The sequence below is a fragment of the Fusarium musae genome, chromosome 3 (genome assembly GCF_019915245.1).
Source record: "Fusarium musae strain F31 chromosome 3, whole genome shotgun sequence".
Classification (NCBI taxonomy): Eukaryota; Fungi; Ascomycota; class Sordariomycetes; order Hypocreales; family Nectriaceae; genus Fusarium; species Fusarium musae.
Window position 1 is genome coordinate 718141 of NC_058389.1, and position 19133 is coordinate 737273.

At 46.0% G+C, this 19133-nt stretch overlaps 6 protein-coding genes across 6 annotated transcripts; 3 read left to right on the forward strand and 3 right to left on the reverse strand.

Moving 5' to 3' along the window:
* Positions 1-327: 327 nt before the first annotated feature.
* Positions 328-903, reverse strand: J7337_003696 (uncharacterized protein; the record flags this gene model as incomplete). The annotated part of the gene is made up of 2 exons (XM_044821408.1): positions 328-607; positions 665-903. The coding sequence occupies 2 exons, from the start codon at positions 901-903 to the stop codon at positions 328-330; spliced, it is 519 nt and encodes a 172-aa protein (XP_044682741.1).
* Positions 904-3386: 2483 nt separating this feature from the next.
* On the forward strand, positions 3387-3890 carry J7337_003697 (uncharacterized protein; the record flags this gene model as incomplete). The annotated part of the gene is made up of 1 exon (XM_044821409.1): positions 3387-3890. One exon carries the CDS (start codon positions 3387-3389, stop codon positions 3888-3890), a length of 504 nt encoding a protein of 167 aa, XP_044682742.1.
* Positions 3891-6743: 2853 nt separating this feature from the next.
* On the reverse strand, positions 6744-7164 carry J7337_003698 (uncharacterized protein; the record flags this gene model as incomplete). Its single annotated transcript, XM_044821410.1, has 2 exons — positions 6744-6803; positions 6853-7164. The coding sequence occupies 2 exons, from the start codon at positions 7162-7164 to the stop codon at positions 6744-6746; spliced, it is 372 nt and encodes a 123-aa protein (XP_044682743.1).
* Positions 7165-9619: 2455 nt separating this feature from the next.
* On the reverse strand, positions 9620-10677 carry J7337_003699 (uncharacterized protein; the record flags this gene model as incomplete). Its single annotated transcript, XM_044821411.1, has 2 exons — positions 9620-9708; positions 9762-10677. The coding sequence occupies 2 exons, from the start codon at positions 10675-10677 to the stop codon at positions 9620-9622; spliced, it is 1005 nt and encodes a 334-aa protein (XP_044682744.1).
* A 5143-nt stretch (positions 10678-15820) lies between these two features.
* Positions 15821-16522, forward strand: J7337_003700 (uncharacterized protein; the record flags this gene model as incomplete). Its single annotated transcript, XM_044821412.1, has 2 exons — positions 15821-16049; positions 16113-16522. 2 exons carry the CDS (start codon positions 15821-15823, stop codon positions 16520-16522), a joined length of 639 nt encoding a protein of 212 aa, XP_044682745.1.
* A 1782-nt stretch (positions 16523-18304) lies between these two features.
* On the forward strand, positions 18305-18786 carry J7337_003701 (uncharacterized protein; the record flags this gene model as incomplete). The annotated part of the gene is made up of 2 exons (XM_044821413.1): positions 18305-18586; positions 18691-18786. 2 exons carry the CDS (start codon positions 18305-18307, stop codon positions 18784-18786), a joined length of 378 nt encoding a protein of 125 aa, XP_044682746.1.
* Between the last annotated feature and the right edge of the window lie 347 nt (positions 18787-19133).

The following is a 19133-nucleotide window of genomic DNA, read 5'->3' on the forward strand; positions in this document are numbered from 1 at the left end:
ACATGGCCATTTGATAACACAAGGGTAATTGGTTTGATCAGTGGTTATTGCCTCTCTTTGAATACACGTACTGCCTGCAAGCCCCTTCATGACTGAAACGGTAAGCTTATAATGGCAAATTATCACGGGCTAAGAACTGTGATTAAACAACAAAGAGTAATATTATGATTAAACAGGTTCCTGTACTCTAAAAGGCGTAAAAGCGTTGCCCTAAACATAAATCTGACATAACCAGCTCCAAACCACCAAAATTACCTGGTCCCACATAGAGAAATGAAAATATTAAAGCAATGATGTAAAGCCAGAGTGTTCAAGACTCTTCGTCTCTCAGGCATAGTAGTCCCCGCTCCCAGAGTTTTCATATCCAGAGTTGTCATAAACGCCAATGTTGTACTGAGGCTTTCCGTGATCAGCGCAGGGCTTGGTGATAGATTCAGTGACAGTCTGGGTCTTGTACATGGTGTATGCAGGCTCGTTGTGGTACTTGGTGACAGTAGGCTTCCAACCGTATGTGGTGACAGCTTTAGTGACAGTCTTGGTGATTGGGGCCTTGTACATGGGCTCTGTGACGGTGGTAGCCTTGGTAACAGTCTTAGTGACCGGGGGGCTGTAGACTGTAGCCGTGACTTTGACGGTCTTGGCGGTGGGAGGATCAGCGACTGACGTAACGATCTTGGTGACAGTCCTGGTGGCTGGCGCTTTGTAGATCGGTACAGTGACTTTGACGGTCTCGATGGCCGGAGGGTCGTGAATTGACTTTGTGACCGTGCATGTTGATGTAGCGGTTACAGTAGCAACCTTCTCGCAGTCACATCCATATCCATATCCATATCCATAGCTGCCAGGGCTAGCAAAGGCGATTGGAATGGAAGCAAGAAGAAGGGCTGGTGTAGAGAACTTCATGTTGTGAGATGTTAGGAGTCTCGTGGAGTCTAAATGAGTGTGGCTAAAGGAGTGTAGATCGAATGAGGGCTGGATTGTTATTCATTCCAGAGCGTCGGCATATCGAGATCTTTATAGTGATTTTTGCTCTGTTGAGTTCTCACAACAATCTTGGTTGCCGTATATGGCAATATCAAGGGAGAGTTTTGGTAGGTGGGCTTGCAACGGTCTTCTGAGTCAAAAATGCGCTAAACACGGCACAAATCAATAGTTCCACTTGGTAGCAACTTTACGGATGTACTTACAGTCAGATCCGAGACACATAAGGGGTAATCGCGGCACAAGTCGATAGTGTTCTCTGGTTGCGCTGCATCACAAGGCTGCGCTTCGCTCACATTTAAATCTCCGCGCTCTCCCTGAAGTTTGTTTCGGCTCCCGCGACCTCAGTAGTCAACTCCTGACAGTCAACCCCTTCACTTTAGTTTCCTTGTAGGCCAAGAATAAATAGGGAGTCTTTTTATGGACCACACGCTACGTGATTTGCAAGAGCCACTAGGGAATAGGTTTGGCCGCAACCCTGGGTTGATGTGACAGCAGTTGTTTCCCCCTTTCCTTTTCTGAGTTTCATTCACGAAAAACTGCGTCGTGAAGCAGTTGTTATTCATAAATTTCGAGGAGTATACTTAAATATCCACAACTCCACATTTTATCACAGATATGAGTTCCGAACATCTCAGGTCGCGGTCACGTTCACCCCTAAGGTTCGTAATGATACAGTGACATATCTCATAAGCATCCTGACTAGCTCGCTACAAACAAAAGTGTGAAACAACCTGTCCCTTTCCACTATATAAGCAACTCGTGGGATGGCTTGTGTACGCCGCCTTTGCTGTGACCCTCTGACACGCCCTGCAGCCCTCGAGCGGGCAATCACTTTTCTGCACAATAATGTCCCCCCTAACCCCAGAGCTACTGCACACCATCAAATTGAGGCCCTTGAAGGTAATATTGTCATCATCATCCATCCGCCAACCTTCTCTCAGCGTCTTGTCTAGCTTTTTTCTTGAACCAATGACGTAGCCAACAGAGGTTTGACCTAGAGGAAATATTGTGAGCCGAGTGCAGTGTCCCATGAAAGTCTTCTCACATTCTTTAGCTGCTTTTGCACTGTTTACAATCACCTGTTGCTTGGGATTTCCTGGTGAATAGAGGAAGAGCTCTTCGTCTTGTAGATAGAAGGTGGCCGCATCCTCAGCATTGAACTGATTACAGCAAGCGTCTTGTTTGGGCGAACCTATGTAAAGGGTATTATTGGCGGCTTTCAGCTTTTCTGTCCCGTTGTAGACTATCTGGAAGGTTGAGGCCCTTCTGATGTGCTTGTGTTGTTTTGAAAGTGAACTTGCTGCAGCGTAGCCGGCGAATATAGCCGTGACGATAATAGAGCGCATGTTCCTTTTTTGCGCAGCAAAGACGAGATAAAGTGCAATTAGCTAGAAACTGGACGTAGTTGACGATGGATCTAGCAACGTATTTATCGGCATAAGCTTCATGTTGAGGGATGAAGTGATGCTGAACGACAGGCAGGTCACGATAGAGAACAAAAGGGGCGACGATTTATTGAAAAATTCTGATCAAGCGGCATAGCGTTCCAACCTGCCTGCATATTGCCAATATTATCGTCTATGCATTGCTGGGAATGAAATCAAGGGTGAAAATCACGTGGATGTACAGAATTTCACTAGAGATTACTGCATAGGTGAAAGAACGAAACCGCAATATGCTGTAATTGGTAGAGGTTCAGCATGAGGATGAACTATTAGCTACGATTATCTCACGTGCCACAACATTCAATCATAGGCACTTACGTCATTGCGAGACGTTTCGTTTTCGGGCCATGTCTTAGTGCATATATCTGATCGGAACGTTGATGACGGAATTCTTGGTCTTGACAACAGTTCGACATCTCAACACTCAGTTAGAAATTGTCTTACTAATCGGTCCTAATATCTTGTGTCTCTACGGTTCCAAGATAAGAGACCTTGGAAGAAGATCAAGTGGGTATTAATCAAAGCCCAGTGCAAACCTACCACTTTGAGATATGCCATGGTTGATTCCGCGTTCCACATCTAGAACATCAGTACTCTTTGCCAAACCACCCAGTCTAAGTTCATGTATTTAGTCTATCGTGACCTGCTTCATCGATCAGATCGGATCCAGAAATCATCGATCGGGTTTGATTTCGATGACAATTACGTAGAGTGTTCAGGCATCCTTCCTCGTGGCTACAGCCACCGACATACCAAGGAAGTTACGTCATTTACACATTTCATGATAAGGCAGATGGTGATTGAAATAGCTTTGAGAATTCAATATATAATACATCATGGGGCTTCCTCCCATCTCAGCGCTACAACAATTCGCACCATTCAAACACTTGCACCCCTCACCATATCAACACCTAAACACATATCTCCTTCTCACCAAATTCAACTTCCTTATTCAAAATGAAGTCTGTTATCGGTCTTGCCCTTCTTTCCGTTGCCTTTGCGGCTCCCTATGATGGCTCCAACGCTGCCGCTCTTGAGAAACGTCAGTTCGATCTCGATGCCTTCTTCGACTCGCTCAGCTCTCTCATCGGCCAGTTGCCCATCCCTACTCAGTCCATGACGGATATCCTGACTTTCTCGACTTCTGTCTCTGGTACGCCCACTGAGGTCACCGCTGCCACAACCACGTCTGATGCCTTCGATGGCGGCCTTCCTTTTGACAAGCGCCAGTCTCCTAGCGATCTTGAGGCGATCATCTCTTCTCTTAGCGCTCTCATATCTCCTGCCACAACCACCACGGAACCCATTGGTTGCGCCACTGATGTTGTTGGTGTCCCTACCACTGTCAACGGCGTTCCTACTGAGGTCTCAAGCGTTGCTGCTGTTCCTACTACTCCCGCTGTCGCTCCCTCGGCGCCAAATCCTGGTGCCCCTGCCCCCGCTGTTCCTGGCGGTGTTTAAGCTCTTTTCAGTCTCTTTGACCGATGTCCAAAGTCTCATGGTGAGTTTCTCCCACCAACTAGTATCTTCATGCGTGCTAACCAATCTTGGAGGGCAATGAAGTCATTCCATGACCAGCAGGGTAACCTCGTTGACTCTGCAGTCGGGCTATTCAGAGACATGTGTTATTTGCAGTTGAGACTTGTGGCAGAGAGCTTAAATCAGCACAGACAGCCCAGTGCTATTTATAGGAGATGGTTAATGGTGTAGGGGAGCTTAGAAATTTGCGTTGATGGATATAGATAGCTTAATCTTTGTAACTCAACATCGCACTAGTTTTACTTAGGAGCAATTTATGCTAATTGTGATATAACATCTTTAAAATGAGCAAACATGAGTGCACTTCCATAGAATACTCTCCAAAGTTGGCTTATTCTCTTCCATGCCTCGCTCCTTGTGCGGAACCGCGGTAGGTCGTTACACAATACGAGCTCGGGATTATTCCCAGCTCTGCTACTTCAGTATACAGGCTAGTCCTCTAAAGAAAGGAGGCATGATATTGATGCTATGCTTCGAGACATTTTTCTGGGCGCCCTGTCGATCATCTGTAATACTCCATTCTTCAAGCAATTTCTTCATGTGCCGTTCTCCCTTCAAGCCACTGTCGAATACGTTGAATCCCATTCTGCCTTTCGATTGAATATCCATCTCCTGTGCCGTGTCCCTCAAAAGGGCGAGGCCAATGAGACAGCGAGCATGTCTACCAATGCCATGCTATTCACCACTACAAACAATGTTTTCATCCCGATCACGATACCGTGTTACGGCTAGGGGTATTATTGGGCTCGGGAAGCAACACTTATTGAGAGGGATATCAGTAATGCATTCCTATTGTTCGAAGACTCGTGATACAAAAACGGCAATGGGATATAAGACGATGCATCCATACGCCGACTTCTGCCCATCACTTCCCTACAGCCTCTTACCAATTCTCTACAACCGCCATCTCAGCCAAACATGTTTCCCGGAGCTTTGCTTCTGCTTCTTTTCAGCAACGCTATAGCGTATGCCCAGCGCTCAAATCAATTTTCACGCTGCGCCATCAACGAACCTACCCCGGAACAAAGGGCCAGCGTCAAGGCGCTAGAGGACATTGAAAAGATGACAAGGATCGAAACATCTAGACATATCTGTGTCGATACCTACATCCACGTTGTAACCTCAAACGCATCGGAAGCAATTTCTCAACGACAGGTAGCTGCCCAGTTCAAGGTTCTGAACACAGCATTCGCACCTCACAATATCTCATTCGATCTGAAAAACGTAACCTGCACTACCAACTCAAAATGGGCTGGCGGCGATGATGAACTCGGGATGAAGAGAGAGCTGCGTCAGGGCGACTACAGCACTCTCAATCTTTACTTCGTCGATACTGCGAGGCTTGGTAGCACATCCGCTCTTGGTTACTGTACCTTTCCGTCAAACACCACCACTGGATCCGATGTATTCATACGTGACGGCTGTGTAATCGAGGCGCAGAGTGTTCCCGGTGGCGATGCCGCACCGTATAACTTGGGCGGCACTGCGATCCATGAAGTCGGGCATTGGTTCAGTCTTTTTCACACGTTTGAGAATGGATGTGAAGCCCCAGGGGATTCAGTCGCTGATACGCCGGCGCAGGGAGAGCCGACAAGTGGTTGTCCTAAACAAAAGGACACTTGTCCCGATATCCCTGGTTACGATCCAGTTCATAATTACATGGATTACTCGTATGAGTAAGTAATTTGTAAGACATCCAACTGGTTCACCACTGACTATATGCCGCAGCATCTGCTATGAAGAGTTTACCCCCGGCCAAAGACGCCGGATGCACAACTCTTGGACTACTTATCGTCAGCGACATGCGACAGGTTATTCTGGTTGACGAGGTTTTGATTGATGGTGGGCTTCCATTAGATATTATGCATGTTTAGATACTTGAAAACGATCCATGTTTGACTCATTTTCCTCTCATGCTCCCTCGGCCTTTGGATCGTGATAGTTGTTTTGCTTAAACACTTCGTCGAGACTCGCGTATTGAGCATTTATCTCCTTAATTTGACCTCTGCGTCTCGGCTGCAAACGCACTGAGTTTAGAATTCTGGTATTGTAATTATTCATGGGCAGCTTAGTGTCTATCTTGACTACTCTGGATGTGTGACGGTGTGTCGTCATCGATTCATGAACTACCTCTTACATATCGCAGATTAGAGTGGCTTGTGGCCGACGTTAAAGCTTGTCAGTATTGCAGCGGAAGGATAAGACAGTAAAGTCAGATGTAGAAGCGAGGTCACCATCATAACAACATTCAGAAAGCGATCCTCTAATGTCAGCTGTTGAGTAAGGACTGTAACTTGGTTAGCAATACTTACCAATGATAAATTGTTCTGTATCTTATGGTGCAAGAGTCTTCGAATCTCCAGCATGTCAGAGAACATGGATGATATACCTTCAGCGTAGTATGGGATCAGATGTAAGAACCAGATGCGAGCAGTGTATGCTCGGTCACGTACTAGATTCTCTGTGCCGGAGTAAGCTTTCAGCCACAAGTCTCAACTGGAAAAAAACACTTCTCAAATTTACAGTTTATGTGAGGCACGATGGAAGTCAGGAAATGTATGAGAAGACGAATCTTGTATTAAAAGTCGCACACTAACGAATCGAGGCAACACCTGAAGATGAAATCGTACAGGACCTCTAGTTCCAACAAGTATCATACGATAAGATCTAATTGTCAAGGCGTCTCAGGCATGTCCTCAAAGGCTGCGAATCCAAGCCTTCTCCTGGCCCCAGACGCCCCATTGGATACCCGAAGGGACTGCGGAAAGCTCAACCTTAGACAAGGTTGCTGATAGCAACGCAAGGAAGAGCGGCGTTGACGAGACCACCAGCGGCCTGTTGATTGTTAGCGTGTATCATATAGTGTTTTATATGGGTTACTTACGGTTCCGGGGCTGTCCTGGCAGCAAGCAGCATTGGCCTGGCACTCCTTGTTGAGGAGGTTGTTGGCAATGGCGATGACATTGACGTCGAGCTTGGAGCACTGGCTGAAGAGGCTGAGACCGTTGGCAATGCCGGCGCCGTCGCCAACGGAGTTGCCAGCAGGCTTGTTGGTGGTCTTGTTACAGCAGTAAACGCTCTGGCCGTTGGCACAAGAGTTGGCAGCCTGCTGAACGGTGAGGCCGGAGATAGAGGGACCGTTGCCGGCGGCGGCGACGGAGGCGGCCAGGAAAGCGATGACAGTGTAGGCATACATTTTGAAGGATGTAGTGTTGGAAGTGTTGGTTGAAGTGTTGGTTGAAGTGTTGGTTGAAGTGTTGGAGTTGTAGTGAATGATTGTGATTGTGATGATGAGATGAATAGATATTTGCGAGAACAACGAGACTCTTATATACCTGAAATCATGACAAGTCTCAGGAGTCTGTGATGGATCGAGACAGTAATTTCAAATCCCATCATGGTTTTACATCGCCCTTCACTCACCGCTTCACGAATCCATCCCTGAATATGACTATTGCATGCTGGAATGTCTTTCCTCGGTCTTTGTTGTGTCAAACAGTTGCATAACTAGTAGCATCACCAGCATCTGGGTCTGTCTTAAGGAATGGTTCTCTGTTGTTGACAAGGCTACCAACATTTAGTCTCTAGATGAATACTACTGCTCAATCCACCAACTATGAGTGCACTTATCAATCCATTCGCTGCACCTCTATTGCAAACGCAACCGATTCTACAGTGCTTCGTTAGTCATGCCTCTATGCTTACTACCTTCCATCTTAGCCGGCAATATTCATGTTGAGACTTTGGGCTTTGAAGACTAGTGCATCGGTGAAACATTCGGTCAATACTCTCTGGGCATTCCGTCAGATATTCCGAAGCAACAGGGATGCAGAGCAGTGCTACTTGTGGCTCAAACAGCGTGTATCTCGCAGTCGGCATTCCCAGTTTATTCTCCCTACAAGTGCCGCTTGAGCTATACCCAATCTACGATACAAATATTAGTAAGCCGTTAAGAAGGGCATTAAGACTCTGCCGTGTCTCAAGGAGCCGTGTCTCACTGAGCCGTGTCTCAAGATGAGTTGTCCATGCATATATCGCTTCCTAAGCAATTTAGGGCTTAGTGCTGCTTGGGCCAGCGTATGTCGCTCTTGTACTTGTATGTGTCAGTGTGGCTTGCGATCTGCATGTAGCTTGATTCAGAATAGCAATAACCTTGTCCATCTGCAATTCTTTTGATCAGTCATTTCTCCATCTCATTGGGATGAATCTTGGCAGCCGATAGCCAAGCGATCACCTGATTTAGGGCAACTTAGTCAGTAAATTCACAGATCTGGCGGCTCATACCCGCACAGCCGGCTGTGCGATTAGTGTCACGTGCTTATTGCACAGCTGGCTGTGCGAATAAGGACTAAAGGCTTATTCACACAGCCCCTTAATATTATTTTAATTATATTAAATTCAATAAAATAGCTATTAAAATAGGGTTTTAAAATTAAATTTCATAAAAAATAGAAAAAAATTAATAAAAATCTATAATTATTATATATAAGCTATATAAGCTATAATAAGTAATTAAAGTATTAATATAATTAAACTTAATATAACTTAAATATAATAATTATAGATTTTTTATAATTTTATTTAAATTTTTATAGATTTTAATTTTAAAACTTTATTTAAATAGCTATTATATTAAGCTAGATATAATTTATTTAAAAAAATTATTTAATAAATTAATAGTTATTTATATTAAGATAATAAATATTTATAAAAAATCTTATAAAATACTTTAAAAGTTAAATTATATAATAGATATTTTATTTTAATTTATATAATAATAATTAATATAACTTTTTATATATTTAAGTAAGATTTAACTTTAAAAGCTTATATTTTAATTATATTAGCTTATATAGTTATAATATATATATTAGTAAATAGCCCTTTTTCTAAGCTATATTCTAATATATTATATATATATACTATTTTAAAGGTAAAGAACAATAACAAGGAAAAAAACTGCAGAAAATAATAATTCCTAATAAATCTTCAACTACAAGCTTTATATAACCAGCTATAAAAGTTCAATTAAAATAAAGACTTTATTATTAAATAGAGAATTAAGTAATCAGTTTAATAGTATCAGATACGAGAATAAAATATATAAAATTTAGTCTAAAAAAGCATAAAGAAGCTAAAATCCCCCTTAAGGTCCTGTCCCTTTATATCTGTCAAGACAGACAGTCCTCCATTCTTACTAATAAGGCTAGACCTCTTACCCTAGGCTACTCACCTCAACCGTCACACTATATTCCTAATTAAAAAAGATAAATAGCTTTAAAGTAAAATACTAGGCCAGCTATACAGATAAGCACGTGACACTAATCGCACAGCCGGCTATGCAGGTATGAGCCGCCCACAGATCTTATTAATCATGTGTCATGCTTAGGTAATATTCACGGATGAACTAAACAGCATTTCGTGTTTACAATCAATATACAATTCTGTGGCAATTGCTCTATGTAGGTCATAGATACACAAGGGAACCGGAGCACTATCGAAACCAACGCGTTCATACCATAAGCCGTTAACCATTAGCCATAACTATACACTTGGGACAGGCTGAGACCATGTCATAAACATCATTGCAGTCCAAAAATCAGTCATATCGTACATAACAAAGAAACCTTACTTTCTGTAGCCGGCAATGCTCAATCTGAATTCTGCTTGGCAAACAATCGCCGCAACCGCTTTCCCTGTCTTCGCCGTCGCGTCTCATATTGTAGAGTTCGTTTGGCAGCTGTAGGCGTGGTTAATGTTGTCCTTGATCGTCAAATAGTGGAAGTTACATACCCCAATCCTTTGCCGCCAGCTTCGTCATGGGATCAACCCACGTGTAGGTCACAGCCCGTTCGGGATATCGCGAAGCAATACCGAGTGACTGTCCGGGATGTAGATACATGTGTCGTTCGCGAGCTTTGATACTGATTTGACGAGGCTTGTCATCGTCTTCGTGATCAAAGCACAACCATCCGTCTTCGTCCCAGACTGGTATCTGATTGTTTATTCGGTAGTGCCAAGCTTGGAGGCCTTGAATTGTGCGTCGAGGAGTATTGCCAAACTGGTTAGCAAACTCTCTCACGACACCTGACCAGCTCAGCTTCTTGTCATGTCTGGCGTAGATGATGAAGTCTCCCTGTTCTATTGTATACTTTTGATTAAACCGATAGTTGGAGTCAACATCAATCGATGAATCATGCCAGGAACTGGCAGCGGATGGACCAAGACGAGGTGTGAACTGCTTGTCTGCGGCGCTGTATGGAAGCCTTTCATAGACGGTGCGTTGAGCATTACTGAGACTGAAGGGGAGAATACCGAGGCCAGTCACTACCCTCTGCTGTGAGTAACTGTACTCCGTGAACGAGTTGGCGCTTTGACAACTCCACGAAGACCATGGCAGTCGAGGGGTAGGAGGAGGAGGCTTTCGATCACCATGGGCAATCAACTCAGAGGGACTTGGAAGTATGAAGCCTCGAGAATGATCACTTATGCGCCCGCTCGGTCGTGCGGTAGCTTCAACTCCGCGATCAAAGGCCTCAAAGCTCGGTAGCCGCATTGAGGAACGGTTGGGAGGTGGAGTGACGAGGCAAGGTACGCTTTCAAGACTGGGTGCATCTTGGGAGTCGATATCACCGTCTGTTGGAACCGTTAGTTGAAGAGAGCTTTGCGCGTTGAACTGCTTTACAGGATGCACCTTCAATCTCGACATCGGGACTTCCTATGTCTGAGGTCGGTGGAGTATGTTGTTGAACACAAGGGCGAGAAGGGCCGGTTACAGCATGCCTGTATACCCTCAGGTCATGCTCCGGGAAATTGGACCTCATACTCATCATGGTCGTCATGTAATCGATCACCTGATCGCGATCGTACACAAGGACTAAGATCGCAATGATATGAGACGAGGGAAATGAGCTTTGAAATAGTCGGAGAATAAAAGATGATCGAAAACAATATTGACAGGGCTATATCAACAAAGGGATTGTTCGGGTTTTATTGGGTTTGAAATGAGGCGCAAATGTTTCTATGTATACTTGTATGAAACTGTTTTACGTCCCGAATCTAATGCGAGGAGGAGAGTGTCACCCCCTTGATTTGTTGAGCATCAGGTAATATATCGAAAGGCTCGTTTAGGCTCGTTTAGGCTCGTTCAATCTTGGCGATGGGGTTGCGAATTCATTGTGTTCGTCGATGCAGCCTGTTCAGACGAAAGACAAGCGTCATACGCGGTCCAGAACTTCGGAGCAGTTTCAAGGACGGCCAAACACAAGCTTAAGGGAGCCGAGCCCGGCGGGATGGACACGCAAGGGGTGTGGGATGGGATCTACGGAGGGGCACTGGTGTGATTTTCAGGGTATGCCAGATGATTGGTATCTCTAAATGTGTGTTCGATTCAGGCTGTAAGCACTATGTAACAGTGCTGTTGCTTTTTTTTCCAGTGGCCAACAAATAGAAAGTCTGTACTCTATGTACATTTACTGCCACCAGTAAGCAGGGTCAGATAACATACTTCTCTCCGCCTTGGTCGTGTTTTCTCACCACTGTCTCCCGTTGTGGTCCCAATACCCAGCCAACCAAGAATCCCTAACGATGCACGCTCAGCCACGCTAGAAAGGTCTCACTCCACGTCGACCCACGATCCAGTTCCGCGGCCAGGGTTTAAATGGGGGGTCCTATGAAACATTGGTAGATTGCTCTTTAGTCTGCAGGGATGCGAAGAGCACGGGTTTCGTTCCCCAAGACATAAGGGCGTGCCGAAAAGGTGAGTCAAGATCGACGCTGTTGATTGCCGCAAACTGAATCAATAGTGACACGAACCAGGTCCAAGAGCATACCCCAGATTCCGTCTGGAGGCCATACTGTAGACAGGGGTTCTCGGTGGTGGGGTGGAGAAATGCAGTAGAAACCGACTTCAGTAAGGATCTGCAGGGACTTTCTCGTTTTGCGCCGATATACATCGGCGCATCAGTTCCACATCGTAGACAAGAAATGAAACACGGGACAGCAGGTTTGCCTCTTGACAATGCGTTGTTGGTACGGCTGGGAAGTGGTACACCTGTATCATGTCTGTGATCATTGGGAGAGGGAAGCGATGAAAGAGACGGAATTAAAATCAAATATCTGTCTTGAGATAAGGATGGATATCAGCTGGCTAGATTTCCAGACGGAAAAAGGATCTGAATAGAATCTTAAGCCACTAATGGTTCCTTGTTCTACGGTAACTGAGGCTCAACTAATCATGGCTATCAGAGCAGCCATCTCGCGTATCGTAGATGCAGCACTTTGCCGTCAATGCGTCCTGGCCTGCATGATCCTGCCGCAACGGCATATGCATCCAACCTGAGCCGAAAGAATGGTTGGCAAATGATCAGGCCAGGCCAAGACCCTGAATTAGCCTGATCGACATGCCAAAGGGACAACCCAGCTGAAAGAGAAGTGCTGTATTGACAATGGCTACGTGTTGATGGATTCCAGGATCTCGATCGCGGCCAGAAGGGAATTCCCGCCATAACATGGATTGAGGCCGTTAGCAATACTCTTCGGGCCTTTTGAGTGGCAGCCTTCTTGTGTCTCAGGCTGAGCCGTTGCTTGTGATGTAAATTCTCTGTCATGATGCTTTGAATTCACACTGCATGATAAGGCAATGTTGGAAGCAAGATCCCCTGTATTCTTCATTCTTAAGAGCCCACATCCTCTGTGATATCTGAGTTCTTTGCTATAGTCTTCAAACCGCTTGACTGCCTATATCAAAGGTTTTCAATATTCGAGTCTTTCACACCAAATCAGTTCGCTAGCTTGACTTTGCGCCCGGCATGGACAATACCATTAACATGGAGGGCCAGTATTTTTTACCAATCGACACAGCCTTCGCCTTTGCCTCGTCACCTGATGCTCCTGTCACCCCTACCTCGTCACCTAGATCAGACTGGATGGAATCAGTGCCCTTGGATTACAACGACCTCTACAACAACGCATACTACTGGACAAATACGACATGTCCGGTCTCTTCATTCATGTCGGACAGTACCTGTTCTGGAACCGGAGGCTTGCCATACAACCATCTCATACATCAACAGTACGCCGACATGGACTATCACCACTTGTCGTATACAGGCAAGGTCGATGTCAGTCCTGTCGGTCCGATCAGTCCATTCCCGTTGCCCGGTACACCTGGAACCAGCGACAATTACTTCAATGTCGGTGCGGTACCATGCCCGCAGGCTCTGTCCCGTTCTGGGAGCATTGCGTCAATGCCCTCATTGTCATGTTCTAGCGACAGCCCGCTCTCAGTGGCTTCGGAGAGACGGATCTCAGATGTCTCAAACTGCACTGACCAGGACCCCTGGCCACCCAGTGCTTGCCCACTGCGGGACTCCAGATCGATCTGTAAGACGGAATCTCCGCCAGAGAGGCACAGCCTCGCAGACGAGACAGCAGTGTCTCTTCAGCGGAAGATTCCGAAGTCAACGAAGCAAGAAACCGAGAATTGCGTTTTCCGAGTCATCAAAAAGGCAACGGGCGCGTGTGATTTCCCAGGATGCAACAAAGCCTTTCGACGCGTTGAGCACCTCAAGCGCCATAAGCAAACGTATGTTCAATTCCAAACTCAATTCCCACGAGACGCATATCTGACAAATCACAGGCATCACAGTGAAGGAGAGAACAACTTTGTATGCGAGTTTTGCGGAAAGGATCAATTCAATCGCTATGACAATCTTCAGACTCATCGAAGGCTGCATGCGCGCCATAACAAGCGGTATCGCAGCATCAAGTTTGTCCCTGCAGCGGTCGCTATCATTGAAGAAGAGGACCGCACCAGGAAACGACGAGTAACATACAGGTCTAAGGGGATTACAGGTATGACAGTCCAAGATTGGCGGGTTCAGGGTTGAGCATACGGAACGGATATCGACGCGGCCATTCTCCAAGATTCAAAACACTTACTGTTTCATGTTGGGAAATCAATCTCACAGGTTTGAGAGAGGAGGCGCATACTACAGGAAAGAGCAGCGCTGAATTGTATATTGTATATTATAATCCCAGATGACGACTCAGTTGGAAGCTTCTTTTATTCTTGTACTAAGCATTATCATCACTGTTATTTCTTCAATTTCAAGTTCAAATTATATGACATAGCACCGAAAACCATCTGCCTGTATTTGCGGTGTCTCGCTGTCTTCAGCTGCACCATACAAATCATCTGGAGGACATCTCCGAGCCCTTTTGGGGGTCAGTCAAAATAGGACTCTTGCATATGTAAGGGATGCTTGATTGGCTCCAAGGATACTTGCTAGGCGAGGGTAGTGCCTGTCAAGGTAGCAAGCCTAATGTTAGTAGCTACGCTAGCCGCGGAACATTGCCGCGAGATGCTGCCCCTGTTCTGTCTGCGCAGATCACCTTAGCTTGATCGATGTTCCATTAGCCCGTCCAAACAAAGCCTGATGCATAGCCTATCAACACTTCAACCCGCCTGGTCAATTCTCCACGGAGCTGACAGCTGAAGCCCAGATCACGCGCCTCGCATTGAGTGCGCTATGACATGACGCGAAGTTGACGCAAGCCTCTGATAAGCAAAGAAAAAGGACACTGTTCGATTCCAAGCACCCACCCACTTACCGGTTCCTGTACAGTCCGCAGGGGTTACAAATGTTATTACAGGTACTTAGATTAGTTATTCTCAGTGGCCAATCTATACTAATCACTCCAGTATTATCTCCATCTATATATAAGAATAATTACCTCTTATTAGTCTTCTTTAATTCTGTTGTGGCAAAAATACCTATTTAAATCGCGGAAATGCACATTTGTAACCCCTGCGGACTGTACCCTGGGATCGGGGCTACTTAGCTTGCACTACTGTGGGTGTGACTGTGCCGCATCTTGGCTGAGCCAGGGGAGGAAAGAAAACTCAGGACCTTGACCCTAAGTGATGAAAATACTTCGGTCAACTTAGCCTAAGTTTAGGTTTCTCTTTGCCAAGTTTATCTTGACACCCTATATCAAGGCTCGGTGTTTTCTTGCCCCCTGAGGCTGAGACAGTCAATGAAGGAGCAGGGATGTCGAGTCAGTGATTACTGATCTACGTGAAGAGTTAGCACTCGGCGGATATCTCTCGGAAAAAACACAGGGGCGGAAGATAGCGCCCGATCAAGTGTCAAGTGTCAATGGGATCTCTGACGGCCCCTCCCTAGTGGCAGTCAAAACTGCCGTTAGTGATAGCTAGGTGCCTACTTTAGCAACGGTTTAAACGTACTTCTGCACTTATACGGCTCTATTGCCTCGATGCACCTCTCTATAACAAACGTCTTCTCTACATGAGTGAATGAACCAACAAGGTCTTTGCTGCTGGGGCCTCAGATCTCTGCCAGATTGCAGATCACTCACTCACTGACCTGCCCCTTGGATTCCCCCTGTATTCTCCACGCGGACTAACCTCACGCGTGCCACACATGGCAAGAATAAGCAGGGGGGTTGCATTATCACGGACCAGACATGTTAACATGCCGCCCGCCTTGATCTCCTGTGCCAATCACTCCCATAACATACCTTGATTACAATTGCGCCCAGTTGTTGATATTACCCAAACATTCCGTCACCATCTGCACCTTGGATCGCAACTTACTAGCCTGGTAATTCCCCCGGGGTTGTCAGGCACTCAAACCTAATTTTGTTTTTATTGTAATATATTCCATTTAGAGGTTACAACGCCAGTACGACTAGCATACCACCTCCCTCCCTCCCTCCCTCCCCCTACCTGCTTAAAACCTTACACTTCGATCGACACTCAAGCCTTCACACTTCTGTCAAAGCACCCGGCATCCATGCCTGTCAGCTCATCCGGCCTTCACTCCATCATGTCGTTTGATTCCTTCAGCATGTATCAGCTTGATACGCCAAATATGCTAGGTGGCCAGAATGCCCAATCTTCACATGACAACTTTCAATTAAGTCCATTCGATACCTGCCAAGTCCCTGGCATGATTCAGTATCAAATGGATATGCAGCGAGATCTACAGGAAGATGAGGAACCAAAATCAAATCCGAGGCCCAAGCTCGGCTACAAGCGAGCCTCATCAGCATGCAGTAAGCAAGGTTCCCCTCCTCTGGCTTTTGGCCTGTACGCTCATCCATCTAACCTTTCCCCAGAGCAATGCAGACATCGCAAGATAAGGTGCATCGCCTCTTCTTCCGACGCCCAAGCTCGTTGCGTCAGCTGCGTTCGTTTGAAGAAAGAGTGCAGCTCTTACCTTACGGGCCGGTCATCTGCTGATGGCTCTGATCTCATTCGAGTAGCCAGGTTCTCTCCTTCTACCGATGGAGGCTCAGACGCATATGATCTAGCACAGACTTCTGCCAGCATGGAGAAATATCTAGACATTCAAAAGCCACCGTTGGATTCATCCAAAACGAGGGCTACAGCTTCAGTAGCCCCCATAGGCAATGGCATCTCGTGGGCAGATGACTTTGCATCTGGAATGAGAGGTTTGTTCAACTTTGATGATAAAGTCTTCGAGTCGGTCTTTGCTAACACCACTCTTCTCTGGTATCTACAGTAGAAGGCCAGGTGAATCTCAACATGAGAAGCCAAAGTCTTCCAGAATGGGATGCTGCAGTCATGGGGCATGTTTCAAATGCAAACGCAGTCGACTTCGACTCAGACCACAGGGGGCAGCTCTCAGAAGTACCTGCTATCTCACACTTCCCACCACCAATGGATATGTCAATTCCATCAACTTCATCAATCCCACAGCACGCAAACCCTCTATCTCAAGCAGATCTCAACTTTTCGTGGGGCTCAAACTCCTATGCACTGCCAATACGGTCCCTGTCCGTGATGCCTGAGACCGTGAATAACGGCAACATGGTCCACGTAGGCGGGGATGCTGTCTTTGATTTTCAGTCGAGCCCTTCCCCCGGCACCAACCAGCCACTTCCTTTGCAGATCACCCTGGCAGCACAGGGTCGCAGTCAGTCGTTGCCTTATAACGGTTATACCTTTGATTCATTCTGGGAATGATGATTGGGGACGCCCAGACGACGAGCTAGACTCTCTAGTATAAGTACCAGTATTATAGGAAGGTAAAAGACTGTATGACATGGCGTTTATTATAGCGTTTGGAACGATGATGAGTTATTGGTAATGGAAAGACTGTATGGACTTCATTGTGATAGTTTAGAAAGGTTCAGTCGATGGATCGTCACATCAGCTTAGTGTGTTTAACTTTGAGTGTATTTTTAACTTCACTCTGTCCTTTTTTGATCCTTGTACAACCTTAGCTCTCTCTAATATACGTGATTATCACAGATATTCTAATTTTTACATGTTCTTGATATATAGATTTGCTCTGTTCTAGTATATTGTAGCCATAATATTCTATGTATGGTGGGACACTGACATATCATTCTTGTCCCAGGAGCTAATCTCCTGATCTACGCTAACTAATGAGTATTACCAGGTAACCGGCACCTCTCGACTCCTGTATCTGTGGGTCCAGCCGTAAACATGACACAGGCTCTCGGATCTTTACTAACTATTCCGAGGGAGGAAAGCGTCTTGGTACTAGTAGAGGGTGCAGTCTCTGAGACATTGAGCGACCAGCTATCTTCTGAAACATGTCTTACTCTACGAGCATGGGATGTCACTTTAGTTGAGCCAACGCATAAGTCGCTCGGGCTTTATGTGCCGCGTCGATCTTTGTGGCTGCGTCAAATACCAAGCAACGATCGATCACCTGGGATTCCGCCTTGGAATCTCCTCTCTTGGCATGGGGCGGAATGTTAGCAGACTCCCCAAACGCCACCAACAGTTTTGAGGCTTCATCGGCAGATTGATCGGGTATCTATATTACCCCGGTAGTTGACACGGCTACATTTCTGCGCCTCTCCGTTCACCCGAAGAGCATCTCATCACACCAACAGGTTTGAATCGTTCTGCACAATGAAATCATCACGTTCTCCAGACGATTCGGGTCCCTCAAACCATCGAACACCACCGTCTCTATCGGAGATTCTCCAACCTCATCTACTTCTCAACCATCGTGAATCAAGATCTCCATCAGCATCTGCATCCCATGGCCCATCACCCACCAAGCATGAGAGAGCTTCTCTTCCCCAACCTATTCACCCCGATTTCAACCTACCCCGTTGCCTTCCTGATTCCTCAACAGGTTTATCAGATCTTCACGCACGCGCCCTCATTTTCAATCCAACTACTCAAGCTCGACAGAAAGATGTTTTGGACCAATACTCTGGGAACCGGACCTATAGAGAGATGCTGGGTCAGGTAAGCCAGACATCATGTCGCCGCTTTCTACGATAGTATTAATTCTAATTAGATCATGTCACGTTCCCATGCTATCTCCGATTTCGCCGAGGCAAACCGGAGAATTGCCTTAAAACAGTACCTCACACCGGTGAACCTAGCTAGGCTACCTAAAGAGGAGGATATCAACGAAATGCTGAGAAATCAGGAGATAGTGAAGCAATTACTGCAGCAAGTCAACTCACTGCAATCCTCTCTAAGGACTCAATCAGGTCCTGGACCTCCTCAAGAACACATGGTCGGTTTGTCTGCGACGAGACCGATGATTGCCCCGACAGAGGCTGCAAAGCCAGAACTCGTAAGTCGATGTTCTATGGGCCCAGGACATGTCTAACGGTCAATAGCCCGTCGGTCTTCTAGCGAGATGTGGCAATTGCACTAGATTTACTGCTCGCTTATCAGAACAGCGGCAGACTCTATGCCGAGGTTGCTATTCTCTCCAGACAAGACAGGGAGCTGCACAAAGCTTCAGACGTGATCGGACTGTCTGAAGCCTGAAACGTTTGACACTGAAGTTAACATCGTTACGGTTTCATTTTCCAGAGGTTAATCATCATGTATAAGTACTGGGCGTTTTTGAAGGAGAAGTTGATCAACTCCTTGAATATCATCAGAGATTCACCTGGAGATCTTTTTGAACAACGGCATCTTTCGAAGATATCTGTCTGTCTCTGAATGATCTTGTGATCAGCTTGTCAAGTCTTTCTCGATGCCATATATGACTTCTTCATGACTGGAATCCTGTGGGCTTAGACGTGCAAGTTTGGCGTGCCTTGGGAGGTTCCCATGAAGGCATCGGTACACGGCTGGTTCTGACATAATAACAGCATCAAAAGGTTAAACCT